This window comes from Oncorhynchus mykiss, chromosome 26, assembly GCF_013265735.2.
Source record: "Oncorhynchus mykiss isolate Arlee chromosome 26, USDA_OmykA_1.1, whole genome shotgun sequence".
Classification (NCBI taxonomy): domain Eukaryota; kingdom Metazoa; phylum Chordata; class Actinopteri; order Salmoniformes; family Salmonidae; genus Oncorhynchus; species Oncorhynchus mykiss.
The window spans coordinates 43,284,071-43,304,070 of record NC_048590.1 but is presented as its reverse complement, the minus strand read 5'-3'; the positions used below and the strand labels follow the sequence as shown (position 1 = coordinate 43,304,070).

The window sequence follows — 20,000 nt, the reverse complement described above, 5'->3', positions numbered from 1 at the left end:
GGGTTGAACAAGCACTTTGTCATGGTTCCATGAAGACCGCTTCGTACTGTAGCTTGCTGATATACAGGATACTTAGAGAAGTATCAGTAACAAGTTAATGCCTTGTGGGACTAAGTAATGTCCCTCGTTCCCTGTTAAGTTATCATGGCCTGGCACTGTATAAGTGTACTTTTAAGGATTTGCATAAAGAGGGTCTACTTCCTTAATGGATGAAGTGGATAGGTGAATTTCCGCTTGGCTAGACACACAACAGTGTGCATTCCTCTCTGGCCTAGAACTGCTACAGGTCCCAAATAGCACTCTATTCCCTATGATATAGTGCAGTGCTTTTGACTAGAGCACATAGGGTTCTGGTCAAAAAGAGGGCACTATACAGGGGATAGGGTACCATTTGGGATGCAAGCCTAGTCTAGCACTGTGTTCTAGTGCACTACAGCATATGATGTGGGGAATCTGTCTTTCTGAAACAAGTGTCGTACCTTCTGTGTCTCTCTCTCTCTCCTTCCTCCTGTCGTACCTTCTGTGTCTCTCTCTTCTTCCTCCTGTCGTACCTCCTGTCTCTCTCTCCTTCCTCCTGTCTCTCTCTCCTTCCTCCTGTCGTACCTCCTGTGTCTCTCTCGCCTTCCTCCTGTCGTACCTCCTGTGTCTCTCTCTCTCCTTTCTCCTGTCGTACCTCCTGTGTCTCACTCGCCTTCCTCCTGTCGTACCTCCTGTGTCTCTCTCTCCTTTCTCCTGTCGTACCTCCTGTGTCTCTCTCTCCTTCCTCCTGTCGTACCTCCTGTGTCTCTCTCTCCTTCCTCCTGTCGTACCTTCTGTGTCTCTCTCTCCTTTCTCCTGTCGTACCTTCTGTCTCTCTGTCTCTCCTTCCTCCTGTCGTACCTTCTGTCTCTCTCTCTACTTCCTCCTGTCGTACCTTCTGTCTCTCTGTCTCTCCTTCCTCCTGTCGTACCTTCTGTGTCTCTCTCTCCTTCCTCCTGTCGTAGCTTCTGTCTCTCTGTCTCTCCTTCCTCCTGTCGTACCTTCTGCATCTCTCTCTGTCTTTCACCTTCTCTATTCTCTCTGTCTCTCCTTCCTCCTGTCATACCTCCATTTCTCTTTCTATTCTCTCTCTCCTTCCTCCCATCGTACCTCCACTTCTCTTTCTATTCGTCTCTCAAATCTATCTCTCCTTCCTCCTGTCACACCTCCTCTCCCTCTCTCTCTCTCTCCCTCCTTCCTCACATCTCCAGTTCTCTGTCTCTCTACTTCTCTCTCTATTCCTCTACCCTTCCTCCAGTCATACAGCCTCAGACAGACATTTTAATAAAGCACCTATCCAGAGAAGAGGATATGACAACATTGATCATCAGTCTGTGGTTCCTAAAACAATAACTTCTAGCCTAAAACTAGAACCAAGAGCTTCTGACATGCAACATGGACAGAATAAATATTTTCCATGTTTAAGATCTTTTTTAGGAACTTCCTATTTCTGACATGTGGTTTTAGATCAGCCTTTGCTACAGCAGCTGTCATGTGGATTCACAAAGAGGAAATACAGTACGATTGTTCAAGAACAAGGATTATTGAGAAATATTGCAGAAGATCAGAAGTTCTCAGACTGTTTTTCACTGTAATAGTTTGGAAATATTCATGTAGTCTTCACTGTGGCCCACGTTGAAACAACAAATACCTCAAGCAGTGATCCAGTCTTGAGACATTTTATTGTATCGTGTCATATTGTACATCGTGTCCCCTGATCTGTCATTGACATGGCTGATTAACTTTCTGGAACCACAATGGCTGCCCTGGCACAGTCCAGGTGGGTGACACATTGGTGGTGGATGAGGTGACTTTCCCTCCCCATGCAATCTAAAGTGCTTTGAGCACATGGAAAAGTGCTATATAAATCCAATCCTTATTACACAAGATATTACTATAATATCATCATATTGTAATAATATACGAGTTTCCCTCGTACTTTGATCAGGCACATGCACAGATAGGGCCTTACCTGTGTAGAGAACATGCCCTTTGCCCTTCCAGTCTCCTAAGTGTCATTTTGGGTGGTGGTATAATTTCCCCCCCTATTCCCAGTCTGCCCTGTACTGAGATTACAAGCCCGGTTGAGAGATACGGTCACCGGTCGAGTGTCTGTCTATCTACCTAGTTTAAATACAACAGTACTTCAACAGCAGCATAACATTTCATTTAGCTTACATCATCATCAATATTGCATCTGGTTGGCTGATAGGCAGCAGAGAGAGAGGCAGAAAGACATCAAACAATCAGGAAAATAAATGGAGCGAGCTAACTAGCAGATTTACATCAATCACCAACATCAATGAGCAGCTGATAGCCCATCCTATTTTCCCCATGTCAATCATGTCTTTAGGAGATACTGTAACTAGCTTGCTTACAATTTGTGATGATGAGTTTGTCTTGTTGCAGAAAACAATGCCCCCTGAAAGGTCTGTGCACGGCCCTGACTTTGAGCATCTGGAAAAGTGCTTTATAATATCCATCCAAACAATCAGTCAGTATCTCACCTGACAGACCCCACTGATGCACATATCCAGGGCGTCGGCCCGGCAACGTGTTCCGTCTAGAACCTTAGGCGCCAGCTCCACCGTTAGGCTCCTCCCCCGCGCCTGGCACCGCAGGGCACACGCAGCCGAGGGTTCATAGGGCACGGGAATCCACTCGTAGACCATGCCCTGGTACCTGATGTCATTGTGGGCGGAGCACTGCTGGGCTCGGAAGTCTCCCGACTCGACGGGACAGTCCTGGGGAAGAAGGGAGGAGAGGAAAGAAAAGGAAGATAGAGAAGGATAAGATGGCTCAGCAGAGGGAACAAACAGAAGAGATAACAGCTTACAGTGGGGCAAAAAAGTATTAAGTCAGCCACCAATTGTGCAAGTTCTCCCACTTAAAAAGATGAGAGAGGACTGTAATTTTCATCATAGGTACACTTCAACAATGACAGACAAAATGAGAAAAAAAATCCAGAAAATCACATTGTAGGATTTTTTATTAATTTACTTGCAAATTATGGTGGAAAATAAGTATTTGGTCACCTACAAACAAGCAAGATTTCTGGCTCTCACAGACCTGTAACTTCTTCTTTAAGAGACTCCTCTGTCCTCCACTCGTTACCTGTATTAATGGCACCTGTTTGAACTTGTTATCAGTATAAAAGACACCTGTCCACAACCTCAAACAGTCACACTCCAAACTCCACTATGGCCAAGACCAAAGAGCTGTCAAAGAACACCAGAATCAAAATTGTAGACCTGCACCAGGCTGGGAAGACTGAATCTGCAATAGGTAAGCAGCTTGGTTTGAAGAAATCAACTGTGGGAGCAATTATTAGGAAATGGAAGACATACAAGACCACTGATAATCTCCCTCGATCTGGGGCTCCACTCAAGATCTCACCCCGTGGGGTCAAAATGATCACAAGAACGGTGAGCAAAAATCCCAGAACCACACGGGGGGACCTAGTGAATGACCTGCAGAAAGCTGGGACCAAAGTAACAAAACCTACCATCAGTAACACACTACGCCGCCAGGGACTCAAATCCTGCAGTGCCAGACGTGTCCCCCTGCTTAAGCCAGTACATGTCCAGGCCCGTCTGAAGTTTGCTAGAGAGCATTTGGATGATCCAGAAGAAGATTGGGAGAATGTCATATGGTCAGATGAAACCAAAATATTACTTTTTGGTCAAAACTCAACTCGTTGAGTTGCATCCAAAGAACACCATACCTACTGTGAAGCATGGGGGTGGAAACATCATGCTTTGGGGCTGTTTTTCTGCAAAGGGACCAGGACGACTGATCCGTGTAAAGGAAAGAATGAATGGGGCCATGTATCGTGAGATTTTGAGTGAAAACCTACTTCCATCAGCAAGGGCATTTAAGATGAAACGTGGCTGGGTCTTTCAGCATGACAATGATCCCAAACACACCGCCCGGGCAACGAAGGAGTGGCTTCGTAAGAAGCATTTCAAGGTCTTGGAGTGGCGTAGCCAGTCTCTAGATCTCAACCCCATAGAAAATCTTTGGAGGGAGTTGAAAGTCCGTGTTGCCCAGCAACAGCCCCAAAACATCACTGCTCTAGAGGAGATCTGCATGGAGGAATGGGCCAAAATACCAGCAACAGTGTGTGAAAACCTTGTGAAGACTTACAGAAAACGTTTGACCTCTGTCATTGCCAACAAAGGGTATATAACAAAGTATTGAGATAAACTTTTGTTATTGACCAAATACTTATTTTCCACCATAATTTGCAAATAAATTCATAAAAAATCCTACGTGATTTTCTGGATTTTTTTTCTCATTTTGTCTGTCATAGTTGAAGTGTACCGATGATGAAAATCACAGGCCTCTCTCATCTTTTTAAGTGGGAGAACTTGCACAATTGGTGGCTGACTAAATACTTTTTTGCCCCACTGTACATGTGTTAGACCCAACTCTTTGCCAACAGCGAGCCTTTACTAAGTCTCTCCTTAGGCCTTGCTTTACGCGCACACACACACAGACACGCACACACAGACACGCACACACACACACACACAGACACGCACACACACACACAGACACGCACACACACGCACAGACACACACACGCACAGACACACACACACAGACACGCACACACAGACACGCACACACACACACAGACACAGACAGATGCACGCACGCAGGCAGGCAGGCAGACAGACAGACAGACAGACGCACGCACACAGACACACACATACACACACACACAGACACGCACACACACGCACAGACACACACACGCACAGACACACACAGACACACGCACGCACGCAGGCAGGCAGATAGACAGACAGACGCACGCACGCACACGCACAGACACACACACGCACAGACACGCACACACACGCACAGACACACACACGCACAGACACACACAGACACACACAGACACACACGCACGCACGCAGGCAGGCAGGCAGACAGACAGACAGACGCACGCACGCACACGCACACAGACACACACATACACACACACACACACAGACACACACATACACACACACACACACAGACACACACAGACACACACATACACACAGACACACCCTCCCTCTCTTTCTCATTGAACTACATGGATGGGACTTCATAAAGTCAAGTGTTTCTCTCTCTCTCTTGCTTTGTTGATATCCATCTCTTTCACACCGGGAGCGGTGGTCTAAATATTATGCTGGGAACTCATCCCACTGGTCATGATTGAAATCATAGCTAGTCTGCAATACATTCCAGACACAAACCACCTCAATAGAGTAATAGAAACAGTACAGACTAGTCTATCTTTGATTCAAATACTGTGAGAACGACTGTGGTTCCGCTGCTGAGAATAGAAGGCATGTTGATATGAGGTTGTTTTCTTCTGTTCAGTGATGGAACGTATGATTTTACCATGAGGTCACCCACAGTGCTGAACATGACTGTCAAATACAGTGGCGACTGACAATATTGAGCCAGTGCTTCTCACTGTTACCAGCAAAGTTATAAGCTGGAATAGAAAAGTTATAACAATATATTACCAGTTATAAACTGGAATAGTACTAATAACAAATTATATGTGTTACATTGATAAGCTTTGGAAATGACTCTGTTGAGGCTTCATAGCGTAGACTAGACTTACCATGTTACTGCACGTTCTGTAGCGGATATTCTTGCCTTCACAGTTCCTACAAAGCAAAATAACAAACCAACAGTGTTAGTACAAATTGAAACCAATGGTTTACAAGGAAATGGTTTGGGCTTGAGTGTAATGGTTAATAAAAAGGTTTATTTGTGACGGGAAAGCTATATAACACACACCATATCAAACACGTATCATAGAATAGCTTAATATCCCTCAGGGAAATCTGTTTTGTAACAAAGAAAAGCACCATTACACAGAAACGTCTACAACAACAGTGGTGTTTTGTTAGTTTCTTGGGAAGGCTCAGGAGTTACACCTTTGTGAGTCTGGAGGATCGTGGCTGGAGTCAAATCGGGACTGACAGACATTTCATCCTGAATTATAGCTGCCTGTCTCACACACACACACACACACACACACACACACACACACACACACACACACACACACACACACACACACACACACACACACACACACACACACACACACACACACACACACACACACACCTGTCAGACCAAACCACGCTTCATCTGCCAACCATCAGATCTCATCGAGCCAACGACCATCTCAGGACCCCCTCTGGGCTTAAACAAGCAAATCAACCTCTCTCACACAACAAACACACACACACACACTCTGACACCCTCCCACACACACACACTAATCGGTTCACCTCACTCAAAACCAACTCCTGCCTCGTCTGAAATCCACCACAGCGTAACACTCCATTCCCTCCCCCTTCCTACACCGTATGGACACGCTACAAAATCTGTTCCACCTTGTTAGAAACGATAACTGCAGCCTATCACCCAGTGTGTGTTAACTTCCACTTCGCCACATTTCTCATTCTCACCCCCGGGGGTAGAATAACATTGGTCTAAACTGGTAGCAGCTCATTTGTTCGGGGCAATGCCCCAAATGGCACCCTATTCCCTACACAGTGCACTACTTTTGACCAGAGCCTTATGGGCCCTGGTCAAAAGTAGTACACTACATTGGGAATAGGATGCCATTTGGGACGCAAAGCGGATGTTAAAAAGCTTCAGTCTAATCGTCCATTAGGGTGAACGGGGAGTTGGAGACCACACTATGGCCATTCAGCCTGCTCCAAGGAAAAGCAGGCACCGAGGCAGAGTAGGAATGTCTCTGTCTTAACGAACCAATTAATGGCTTTCCCTCATCGAGATGAATCACTCATCCACACTGGGTTATACGTATAGGCTGGAGACAGGCACATTCACATGCATACAGACATACACGGACACACACACGGACATGCACGCAGAGCCACATGCTCACGCACACACACACGGCTGTGTGTAGACCATGCTTTCAGGGTCTAGGAATGTCTATGAGGTGGCTATTTGTCTTCTAGCGGACAAACAGAGAGCAAAAGTCCACAGACATGAGGAAGGATAGGCAGCACTGTGTCTAATGGTGTAGGGTGAAGTTGCCCCTTGACACTGATCTTGGGTCAGTGTTTCGTTTTCTCCACTAATAGTTAAGGTTAGGGGAAACTGATCCTAGATCTGTACCTAGGGGCAAACTTCACCCCGGAGCGTGTCTAACAGAGTAAACCAAATCTAGCATTATCAGGTGTGTAAGTGCTGGGCAGGAACAAAAGCCTGCATACCCTGCAGCTCTCCAGGACCGGGATTGAAAAGAATAGTGCTGCTCTAATTCAAGTCTAGACAGATATTCCTAGACAGATATTTCCTCCCAGTCACTGGATGTTTCTATAAGGACAGATGAAGTTAGCAGGAGTCTGGGGGGGAGGGGCCTTAGAGAAGACAAGGCGCTGGGCACACAGCGTCTGACGTCCAAGAGCAACATGGGGCCAGACACTACCCCAGTTTGTCTGTGTATCTCTCTCTGTGTGTGTGTGTGTGTGTGTGTGTGTGTGTGTGTGTGTGTGTGTGTGTGTGTGTGTGTGTGTGTGTGTGTGTGTGTGTGTGTGTGTGTGTGTGCGTGCGTACGTGAGTGTATCTCTCTCTGTGTGTGTGTTTTATGTCTGGAGTAAGCTGGAGTGGGTCAGGGAGAAAGAGATGACAGTAGACTTAAGGTGTTCTCTGCAGTCTTTCTATGTTCCCCTTCATCTACACAGGCAGCTCTTCTGCTGGCTTAACCCTAACACCTGACACACACACACACACACAATCCCAGTGCGCTCGAGCAGGTGTGTTGGCTGATGCAGGGAATTAGAGATATTGCTCAAATAACTGTAAATCTCCCTGTGGGGGAAGCAGGCAAATCAAGCCCACAATCACTTCCAGACTTCTACACTCATTTAATCAATGAAGGGAAGTCAGGACAGAGGTCTGAGGTTGTGTTTCAAATGGTACACTATTACCTATAAAGTGCACTACGTTTGGGGAAAAGAATCTGATTGGTGAACTGGAATAATTGTTATCTCATCCAACAACCCCTATATTTTTTATTTTATTTCACCTTTATTTAACCAGGTAGGCTAGTTGAGAACAAGTTCTCATTTATGGCCACTTATCATTCAGTTAAGTTGCGTCCCAAATGGCACCCTATTCCCTACTGTATATAGTGAATACAGTGCCTTCAGGAGGTATTCATACCCCTTGACTTATTTGGATTAAATTGATTTATTTTCTCACCCATCTACACACAATATCCCTTAGGGACAAAGTGAAAAGATTTTAGAAATGTTTGCAAATGTATTGAAAATGAAATACAGACATATCTAAACTACATATGTAATCACACCCCTGAGAAAATACTTTTTTACCTGTTATTCTTCTAAAAATGGTTTGTCAAATTGGTAATTTATCACTGCTAAACAACCATTGTCATGTCTTGCCATAGATTTTCAAGTAGATTTAAGTCAAAACTGTAACTAGGTCACTCGGGAACATTCTCTGTCTTCTTGGTAAGAAACTCCAGTGTAGATTTGGCCTTGTGTTTTAGGTTATTGTCCTGCTGAAAGGTGAATTCATCTCCCAGTGTCTGGTGGAAAGCAGATTGAACTAGGTTTCCCTCTAGGATTTTGCCTGTGCTTAGCTCCAATCCATTTATTTTTTATCCTGAAAAACTTTCCCATGAACAATTACTGTCACGTGTGCTCCCTCTCTGGCCTCTAGGTCACCAGTCTGCTCGTCATGGCCCACACCTGTCACCATCGTAACGCATAATTACGCATTATGACACTCACCTGGACTCCATCACCTACTTGATTAACTGCCCTATATTTGTAACTCCTTTTGGTTCCTTCCCCAGTCGTCATTGTTTCTGTTCCTGTTTCATGTCAGTGCACAGTTTGTGTTACGTGTTTGTTTCATTTATTTATTAAATGTTTTCACTCCCTGAACTTGCTTCCCGACTCACAGATTACAGCGTTACAATTACAAGCATACCCATAACATGATGCAGCCAATATGGAGAGTGGTACTCAGTAATGTGTTGTATTGGATTTGCCCGAAATATAACACTTTGTGCTTTGCCACATTGTTTGCAGTATTCATTTAGTGTTTGCCTTTTTGCATACAGGATGCATATTTTGGAATATTTTTATTCTGTACAAGCGTAGAGTAACTACAATGTTGTTGATCCATCTTCAGTGTTCTCCTATGATAGCCATTAAACTCTGCAACTGTTTTAGAGTCACCATTGGCCTCATGGTGAAATCCCTGAGCGGTTTCCTTCCTCTCTGGCAACTGAGTTAGGAAGGATGTCTGTATCTTTGTAGTGATTGGGTGTATTGATACACCATCCAAAGTGTAATTAATAACTTCACCATGCTCACAGGGATATTCAGTGTCTGCAGCATGTTCTCTCTGTTACTGCACGGTAAGAGGTACCGGAGCACCAAGTCTACCCAACAGCCATCAGACTGAAGAATAGTTAATTAAACGGCTACCTGGACTTTCAGATTTTTACGCCCTATCTACATAGTACTTCAATATGTACATAGTACGTCAATCAATTACCTAACCAATCCTTAAAGTACATATTATCTCAATCACCCCAACTACTTGATACCCAGTACACTGACTCGGTACCGATATTCCTTGTATATGGCCTCGTAATTTTTTATTATCCCCCATATATTTTGTTATGCTAATAATTGTTATGCTAAGAATACTTTCTGAAGGTACTGTATGTACTCCCTATAGACAGGTTGGTTGTTTAGAAACAAAAACGATGCATGTGCAACTATGGGGCAAAACAAACATGATGACACAACCAGCTCCACGCATGTGTCTGCATGCGCCATCATGCGCATGTTGAGTTTGTCTATCCCCACCAGACTCGATCAGGACACGCATATCAAAATACACTCTGAACCAACTATATTCATTTGGGAACAGGTCAAAACACATATGAAACATTAATTCCCATTTAGCTAGTTTGCTGATGCTAGATAATTTGTCCTGGGAGATAAACATTGGGTTGTTATTTTAACTGAAATGTACAATGTCCTTTTTTTGCTGGATCTTTGTAGAATTTGGACCAATTTTGAGTCACACAATTGTGTGTTTTCTACTCCAACAATTAATTCATGGATAAAAGGGGAATCCTAGTTAGTTTCTAGTAATCTCTCTTTATGGCAGTTGGCAACCAACTTTAAGGTGCATTACTGTAACCAACTGCACTGGAGTGTGGAACTCATTCATTTTTCAATCACCGATGTAGGGATATGCTCCTAAAAACCAATGAGGAGATGGGAGAGGCAGGACTTGCAGCACGTCATGCATATAAAATAGAATCAAGTTCTATTTCAGCACCTAGCTACGCAGACGCTTGTTGACGCGCGCAAACAGTTTGGATGAATGACTGAACAACATGTATGTGCACATTTATTTTGCACTGCTAGCACACAGTGCAAGCAGTGCGGTCAGCATTTTAGATTGTTGATAACATGTAAACTATATTTGGTATCCAATATTTATTGAAAACATAAATACAATTGCACAATAATCACTTGTCTCTCAAATTCATCATTACAGTTATTGGTCAGCTAGCTAGTAAATGTTTTGCCATATTAGCATAACCATGACATTAGTCAAAACAAGACATGGTATCAAGAACAAACGTAAGGAAGTCCAGAGAGTACAAATTAATAACTAAAATATGTATCTCATTATCACCACATAAATGTTTTTTTGTCTACACACACAATAAGCACCTCATCAAGAAGCCCTGTTGCTGTGTTGACTGCAATGTGCTCGTGGGGAATTTAAGCCCTGAACAATGCCTGACAGGCATCCCTGTCTCCCAGGCTGCGTGGCACACCCAAGACCACGGCCAATCTCATGCAAGAAACAATGCAGCTAACTTGGTTAGTATTATGAGCTAGCTAGTTAGGTAGGTAGTATTGTTAGCTATCTAGCTAGCTTGTTATCTATGCTGGTTGTTAGCTTGCATAGCTTATACTGTACGTGTATAATTATAAGGGACACTTCATGTTTCGTGGATAAAATGTATATTTTTCAGTGGGTGAGCTCCATTCCTGGCTGTAAAACCTGAAGTGTACCTTACAATTATAAACATATCAATTATGCAAGCTAACAACCAGCATAGATAACTAGCTAGCTAGCTCACTCACAAGACTAGCCAAGTTAGCTGTGTTGTTGCTTGCATGCGATTGGCTGTGGGGTGCGGCAAGCTGCCTGTCAGGCATCGTTCAGGGCTTAAATGACCCACGAGGGCCAAGATGGCCCCACGACCTCTTAGCTCAACACACAGACTTCTGCCCCATTGAAGCGTTTGTATCGTTTTCGTAACGTTGTCAGCTAACCCATCTATAGTGCATTACTTTTGACCAGGGCACAAAGTCTGGTAAAAAGGAATGCACTGCGTGGCGAAACGGGTGTCACTTGGGACGTAGCAGAACTATGTCAAAAAGTAAGATAAACAACAGTCATATGTATTGTAGTAACACCACTTCCTATTGCATTAACACAAGATGCCCTTGTCAATGTCTTTGAAAGGCCAAAGAGAGGGACATTAAAAAGGAAAGATATACATCTGTGTCCCATCAGTAACCCTACACCCCTCTGAGCACCACTCTTAACACACAGGAAACATTCAATTGAGCAACGATGATCCCAATTTGACAGAGCAGGGTAATAAAATCTGCCCTGAATCCGTCCAAAGGTCAACACTGTGTGTGTGTGTGTGTGTGTGTGTGTGTAATTGTCTTCTCCCTGTTTCTATTAGAAATGGATACAGGATTAATTCCATAATCACTGTTGCCAATTAACCCTGTTTAGTAGCTCTATCGTTTGATTTGTATTTTTATATTTGTGCTGTTGTAAACCATTTTACTTTTCACATTTGAGTCATTTAGCAGACGCTCTTGTCCAGAACAACTTACAGTAGTGAGTGCATACATTTCCATACCTTTTCGTACTGATCACCCGTGGGAATTGAACCCACAACCCTGGCATTGTCATGCTCTACCAACTGAGCCACATGGGTATGATTTTGGCAGAGAGTAATTTCCCAACACTAAGGTGATGCACAGGTTGAGTAGTGTTCAGAACAATGGAGAATAATACCAATGTTGTGCTAGGAGGGATGTGTGTGTCTACGTGTGTCTGTCTGTTTGTCTGTCTGTTCCTCTGTTTGTCTGTCTGTTCCTCTGTTTGTCTGTATGCGTCTGCGTGTAGTTCCAGGAGTAAACTCACTACCATTAGGATGCAATTAGGATGCAAGATTGGATATAATGTGAATGACTGGCAGCTCTTCTCCCATAAAGTTGACCCTTGTTGCTCTCTAAAGAGAATGTAAACTGTAACATCTACTGAATTACAGGATTTAACCTCCCATCCTCCCCAGGATCTAATCTCCCATCCTCCCCAGGATCTAACCTCCCATCCTCCCCAGGATCTAACCTCCCATCCTCCCCAGGATCTAACCTCCCATCCTCCCCAGGATAGAACCTCCCATCCTCCCCAGGATCTAATCTCCCATCCTCCCCAGGATCTAATCTCCCATCCTCCCCAGGATCTAACCTCCCATCCTCCCCAGGATAGAACCTCCCATCCTCCCCAGGATAGAACCTCCCATCCTCCCCAGGATAGAACCTCCCATCCTCCCCAGGATTTAACCTCCCATCTTCCCCAGGATCTAACCTCGCATCCTCCCCAGGATGTAACTTCCCATCCTCCCCAGGATAGAACCTCCCATCCTCCCCAGGATTTAACCTCCCATCCTCCCCAGGATCTAATCTCCCATCCTCCCCAGGATTTAACTTCCCATCCTCCCCAGGATCTAATCTCCCATCCTCCCCAGGATAGAACCTCCCATCCTCCCCAGGATGTAACCTCCCATCTTCCCCAGGATCTAACCTCACATCCTCCCCAGGATGTAACTTCCCATCCTCCCCAGGATAGAACCTCCCATCCTCCCCAGGATTTAACCTCCCATCCTCACCAGGATCTAACCTCCCATCCTCCCCAGGATTTAACTTCCCATCCTCCCCAGGATCTAATCTCCCATCCTCCCCAGGATCTAACCTCCCATCCTCCCCAGGATCTAACCTCCCATCCTCCCCAGGATGTAACCTCCCATCCTCCCCAGGATGTAGCCTCCCATCCTCCCCAGGAATGTGTGTGTGATACTGACCCTCCGTTGAGACACCTGCGTAGAGAGTAAGAGGCCCCGCCTCCACAGGTGCGTGAGCAGTCGCTCCAGGTGCCCCATGCATCCCAGCCACTGTCCCCGTCCTCATCTGATCCAGTCATACGAGACGCCTGAGAGAGAGAGGGGAAAGAGGTTAGAGTATACCTTACACATGCATGGCACGCACGCATGTACGCACACACACACACACAAATAAGCACACACACAATAACACAAAAAACGTGCTACTATGTGTTATTGTAGTGAATTGGGGGGGTAGCCTTGGCTGAACTTGGGAGTTTGAAGAACAATAATCCGATTTTTCTTACAGTCCCTGGAAATGTGTCTTTTGCTTTTTGACCAAACACCACAAGACCCACACAACTCTGAGGGGCTAGAAACACAGGTGCTGCTTGTCATTCCAACACGTGTTGTTATGACAAGAGAATCAAGCTGCTTTTCTAAATCACAAGGGCCTAATCCCAAACTGCTTGTCTAGATCACTAGGGCCTAAACCCAAATCGACCCTATGCCCTATGCACTTGTGGAGATCAGAGAGGATTTGACAGATGTAAGCAATTTGGAAATAGCTCCAATGTGCCCTCTGAGAGGCGAAGGGGAAGTTTCCATACATTGCTTTTACCAATCAAATCTTCTCAGATCTCCACAAGTGCATATCGCGTAGGGGGCTTTGGATTGCAGCATATTCTATGGAAATACCTTTTTGCAAAACACTCCTCATCAGTGAGCATGATCGTGGATTTCAGAAGGTTCTCCTGGCTGTGTGTTATGAGCGTATTAAAGCCCAGGTGAATGAGAGGGTTCTCCTGGCTGTGTGTTATGAGCGTATTAAAGCCAAGGGGAATGAGAGGGTTCTCCTGGCTGTGTGTTATGAGCGTATTAAAGCCCAGGTGAGTGAGAGGGTTCTCCTGGCTGTGTGTTATGAGCGTATTAAAGCCCAGGTGAATGAGAGGGTTCTCCTGGCTGTATCTCACCAAAAATAGGAAAGTTGGTTTCCTGTGGCTCAGTGATGTCAAAGCAGACCCTCTAGTGTCATAGAGAGACGTAATATGACACTGTGTGTGTGTGAATCTGATGGTGTTTTTCAGGGAGACCAGGCCCAGTAGACTTGGGACTATCTCACACTGTGCCCTTCATGTTTAGTATCACCAGACTCACAACTGGAAATATGTATTTACTTTGAACTATTCAATACTGTGTCTGCATCCCAAACAGCACCGTTTTCCTTATATAGTGCACTACTTTTAAACATAGGGCTCTGGTCAAAAGTAGTGCACTATGTAGGGAATAGGATGCCATTTGGGAAACAGAATGTTATTTCTGGATGAGAGTGGACATAGACCTTCTACAGAGCATTTCTCTGGGCGGAGTTTAAATTGCTAACACAGGAAAATGTCTAATTCTTTTGACATTGTTATTTATGCCTGGTTACTGATGGTAGAATGTCTTACAGTACATTCCTCTGACGGTCTTATTTCAATCTCTCTTCCAGACCCCAAATCACCCTGACCTTGGATGAAATCAGAACGGTCGCCATTCTAGAATGTTTCTCTCTCATATGCAGTACACACATAGGCACATACTGTACACACATAGGCACATACTGTACACACATAGGCACAGACTGTACACACAACCAGATACAGACATGTGCGCAGACAGACAGACAGACAGACAGACAGACAGACAGACAGACAGACAGACAGACAGACAGACAGACAGACAGACAGACAGACAGGCACGCACGTACGCACGCACACACACACGCACACACACACACTTTATTTATTTAACTAGGCAAGTCAGTTAAGCAGAAATTCTTATTTACAATGATGACCTAGGAACAGTGGGTTAACTGGTCTAGGAACAGTGGGTTAACTGCAGATTTCTACCTGTGTGTGTGTGTGTGTGTGTGTGTGTGTGTGTGTGTGTGTGTGTGTGTGTGTGTGTGTGTGTGTGTGTGTGTGTGTGTGTGTGTGTGTCTGTCTGTCTGTCTGTCTGTCTGTCTGTCTGTCTGTCTTTTTTGTCCGTCTGTCTGGATCTGATTCTGAAACCCCTTGCTATTGTTTGACTTCCAACCCCCAGACTAGACCAAAGCAGGCTAATGAGATACATTTTCAGTCAACTTACTAATGGAATGAGAGACCACCTTTTGTTACTAAGCTGGCTGGAAGCTGACATCCAACAGTAATAACATTGCGATGAGGAGAATCTGTCCGGGACGTCTGGCTGAGACGACTGGCTCGCTCTATTGTGTCAGTTCTGAATAGCTCTGTATCAGCATTCTGTAGCCATTTCCACTGACCAGATTAGTGATCACCGCCCCATCAAAACACATTGAGAGGGAGAGAGAGAGCTGGGGAGAGGGAAAGAAAGATGGAGAGAGAGAGAGAGAGAGAGAGAGACAGAGAATGAGAGAGAGAGAGAGAGAGAGAGAGAGAGAGAGCTGGGGAGAGGGAAAGAAAGATGGAGAGAGAGAGAGAGAGAGAGAGAGAGAGAGAGAGAGCTGGGGAGAGGGAAAGAAAGATGGAGAGAGAGAGAGAGAGACAGAGAGAGAGAGAGAGAGAGAGAGAGAGAGAGAGAGAGAGAGAGAGCTGGGGAGGGAAAGAAAGATGGAGAGAGAGAGAGAGAGAGAGAGCTGGGGAGAGGGAAAGAAAGATGGAGAGAGAGAGAGAGCTGGGGAGAGGGAAAGAAAGATGGAGAGAGAGAGAGAGAGAGACAGAGACAGAGAGAGAGAGAGCGATCTGGGGAGAGGGAAAGAAAGATGGAGAGAGAGAGAGAGAGAGAGAGAGAGAGACAGAGACAGAGAATGAGAGAGAGAGAGAGAGCTGGGGAGAGGGAAAGAAAGATGGAGAGAGAGAGAGAGGGAGAGACAGAGACAGAGAATGAGAGAGAGACAGAATGAGAGAGAGAGAGAATGAGAGAGAGAGAGAGAGAGAGAGAGAGAGAGAGGGAGAGAGAGAGCTGGGGAGAGGGAAAGAAAGATGGAGAGAGAGAGAGAGAGAGAGAGAGAGAGACAGAGACAGAGAATGAGAGAGAGAGAGAGAGAGAGATACAGAATGAGAGAGAGAGAGAGAGAGAGAGAGAGAGATCCCTCTGCAGCCCAGCCTGCTATATTCCATTCTCTGCTCTGTTCATTCATTCATCCTACCATGCATGATGCAACAACTGTCAGCCAAATAGCACAGAGCTATAGGATATCATATTATTATAAAAATCATTTTTGGTACATTAATTGGTGCATCCCAAATTACATACTATTACCTACATAGTGTACTAATTATAACCATGGCCAATAGGGCAATAGTCAAGAGTAGTGCACTATGTAGGAAATAGGGTGCCATTTGGGATGTAGATCTAAGAGAGTTTTTCAGAGAGTTTCAGAGAGATAAAACAGTGTTGCATATTTTGTTTACATAAGTTGTAACTGCTATGGAGTTGCTATGGTGTTGCTATGGAGTTGCTATGGAGTTGCTATGGAGTTGCACAGATTATAGCTGGCAGCATTCATCTGTCTATGTGTAAAACACAAGTTGATCTGTATTCAATGGGACATGTTCAAGGTGATTACAGAATTCCTCATCTAGCTGCTTCTAGTGTGCGTGTCAGCTGTTGTGTGTGTGCACATGTGAGCTGTAGCTGCTGTCAGTGTGTATGTGTGCAGATATGTGTGTGTGTCCTGCAGCCTGCAGTGTGGAGGCTCCTACTGTCTGGCTAGACTCAGCACAGTGGAGGGCTGGATGGCTGAGGTGCTGAGGGTTTAGGGTGGATACAGCCATCTGTCTTTCCTACTTAACTTCATCCTCTCTACCCCTCCATTGGTCCTCGCTCCCTCATTCCTGTCTAGTCCAACCTCCTCTGGGCACTCTCTTTCTCTCTTTCTGTTTCTCTGTCTCTCATAAACAGGGCATCCTGTCTCTGAGTCTCATCCAAGACCTCTACATGGCAGCTCTCCATCCTGTCTCTATCCCCACCCTTCCTCTCTTCATCCTTCCATCTCTCTCTCTGTGTGCCTCTCTCTCTCCCTATATGTCTCTCTCTCTCTGTGCCTCTCTCTATCTCCCTTTCTGTCTCTCTGTCTCTTTGTCTCTCTCTCGTGTGTGTAACACACGCTGTGGCACACGTACACCCACAACCTGTCTAGTAGGTCCTACAAGGGTTGAATTGCACTGTCTGGAGGACAGTTTAAGAGCAACTAGGTGTGAGTCAGAAAACCCATAGCCGGTATCTGGAAGCCCCATTAGAGAGAGCTCTATGAGGCTCCCTGAAAACAAGACTGGGAAGAAAATGCTACTCTTTTAGCCCTACCGTACCATATCTGTACTTAGCCAGTCACAAAGGGCGTGTACCATATCTGTACTTAGCCAATCACAAAGGGCCTGTACCATATCTGTACTTAGCCAGTCACAAAGGGCCTGTACCATTTCTGTACTTAGCCAGTCACAAAGGGCCTGTACCATTTCTGTACTTAGCCAGTCACAAAGGGCTCTGTACCATTTCTGTACTTAGCCAGTCACAAAGGGCCTGTACCATTTCTGTACTTAGCCAGTCACAAAGGGCCTGTACCATTTCTGTACTTAGCCAGTCACAAAGGGCCTGTACCATTTCTGTACTTAGCCAGTCAGAAAAGGCCCTGTACCATTTCAGTGCGTCACACATGGCTGTCTTCAAGTAGGAGGTCAGATAGGGGTGGTGGTGGTTCAGAATCACACTCATGTGATGAGTAACTTTGAGAACTGAAGACTTTTTTCTATTTTCCTATTTTCTCAAGGAACTAATGCCTAGGCTTTAGCTCAGCAGGAGAATGTGGTCTTATGGAGAGCCGGGTTCGAAACCTGGTCAGTCACAGTAAAACGTGTACTCTTTGACCAAAGAAGACACGGCTAGCTATGTTCCCTGACCTCCTACCTGTCGTCACATGGTTGTCACCACCAGTTAATTTGGCTTAGGCACCAATAACACAACCAAGACTTGACAATGACATCATTCAAAAACAAAAGACATCAAACTGATAGAAATGTAGATCTTACTAGTCCCCAAGAAAAACAAAACATATTAAAGAATGCTGACAGGAATAATGCTAGATTAAACCAGAAAAATATATGGGGCATCCAATGATAGCATTAGCTACTATAAATGTGTATATCAGAAACTGACTGTGTGATTGTATGCTGTCAACATTGTCTAGTCAAGATAGATGTCATAGGGGCAGTTTCCAGACACAGATTAATCCTAGTCAGGTAATCCTGGACTAAAAATCAATCTCAAAGGAGAAACACAATTGAAAATGTTTTTTAGTCCAGGGCCAGGCTTAATCTGTGTCTGGGAAACGGCCCCATAAAGTCCACATAATGACTGGAAGGATGTACCAGACGTGGGTGTCACACTCTGACCATAGTTTGCGTTGTTTGTTTCTATGTTTTGTATTGTGGGGTGTGGGTGATTGTTCCTGTTTCCAGTGTTCCTGTGTTGGTATTCACGTTACGGGACTGTTTCGTCTTCGTTCTTTTTGTCGGTTCATTGTTTTTGTTCGTTGTTTAAGTATCCCATTAAAAATGGATAATCATCACGCTGCATTTTGGTCCTCCTCTCTTTCTCCCGAAGACGATCGTTACAGAATCACCCACCACCAAAGGACCAAGCAGCGTGGTAACGGGCAGCAGCAGGAAAGGCAGCGATATCAGGACTCCTGGACATGGGAGCGAGATCTGGACTATGTCACGACTTGGGAAGAGATAGACAGGTGGCCGGTCGACCCAGGGAGAGCGCCGGAGCCCGCCTGGGATTCTCTGGAGCAGTGTGAGGAGGGATACCGGCGTATGGAGTTGGCACGACGATCAAGGAAGCCCGAGAGGCAGCCCCAAAAATGTATTGGGGGAGGGCACACGGGGAGTGTGGCTAAGGCAGGTAGGAGACCTGCGCCAACTCCCCGTGCTTACCGTGGAGAGAGAGGGCGTCGTACTGGTCAGGCACTGTGTTATGCGGTGGAGCGCACGGTGTCCCCAGTACGCGTGCTTAGCTCGGTGCGCTACATCCCAGCTCCTCGTATCGGCCGGGCTAGAGTGGGCATCGAGCCAGGTGCCATGAAGCCGGCTCTACGCATCTGGTCTCCAGTCTCCTCGGGCCGGCGTACATGGCACCAGCCTTACGCATGGTGTCCCCGGTTCGCCAGCACAGCCCAGTGCGGGCTATTCCACCTCGCCGCACTGGCCTGGCTACGGGGAGCATTCAAACAGGTAGGTTGGGCAGGCTCGGTGCTCAAGAGCTCCAGTGCGCCTGCACGGTCCGGTCTATCCGGTGCCACCTCCACGCACCAGCCCTTCGGTGGCAGCCCCCCGCACCAGGCTGTCTCTCCGTCTTCTGCCTACAGGTGCTCCCGCCTGTCCAGCGCTGCCAGAGCCTTCCTCCTCTCCAGCGCTGTCAGTCTGCAGTCTGTCCTGAGCCGCCAGATTCTCCCGCCTGCCCAGCGCTGTCCGAGTCTCCCGTGTGTCCTGAGCCACCAGAGTCTCCCGTCTGTCCTGAGCCGCCAGAGTTTCCTGCCTGCCTAGCGCTGTCCGAGTCTCCCGTCTGTCCTGAGCCGCCAGAGTCTCCCGTCTGTCCTGAGCCGCCAGAGTCTCCCGTCTGTCCTGAGCCGCCAGTCTCCTGCCTGCCCAGCGCTGTCTGAGTCTCCCGTCTGTCCTGAGCCGCCAGAGTCTCCCATCTGTCCTGAGCCGCCAGAGTCTCCCGT

General features: G+C 46.0%; 1 protein-coding gene across 3 annotated transcripts in view; it reads right to left on the bottom strand.

Annotated features, from left to right (window-relative positions):
• Nucleotides 1–20,000, bottom strand: part of LOC110506863 (ADAMTS-like protein 3) — a 216,606-nt gene that overhangs the window by 121,793 nt on the left and 74,813 nt on the right. For all 3 annotated transcript variants that reach the window (XM_036963478.1, XM_036963479.1, XM_036963480.1), the window contains exons 4-6: nucleotides 13,256–13,383; nucleotides 5,651–5,696; nucleotides 2,526–2,762 (exon numbers count right to left, since the gene is read on the bottom strand). In XM_036963478.1, the coding sequence (XP_036819373.1) occupies nucleotides 2,526–2,762; nucleotides 5,651–5,696; nucleotides 13,256–13,383 (411 nt within the window). The remainder of the gene's footprint in view (nucleotides 1–2,525; nucleotides 2,763–5,650; nucleotides 5,697–13,255; nucleotides 13,384–20,000) is intronic.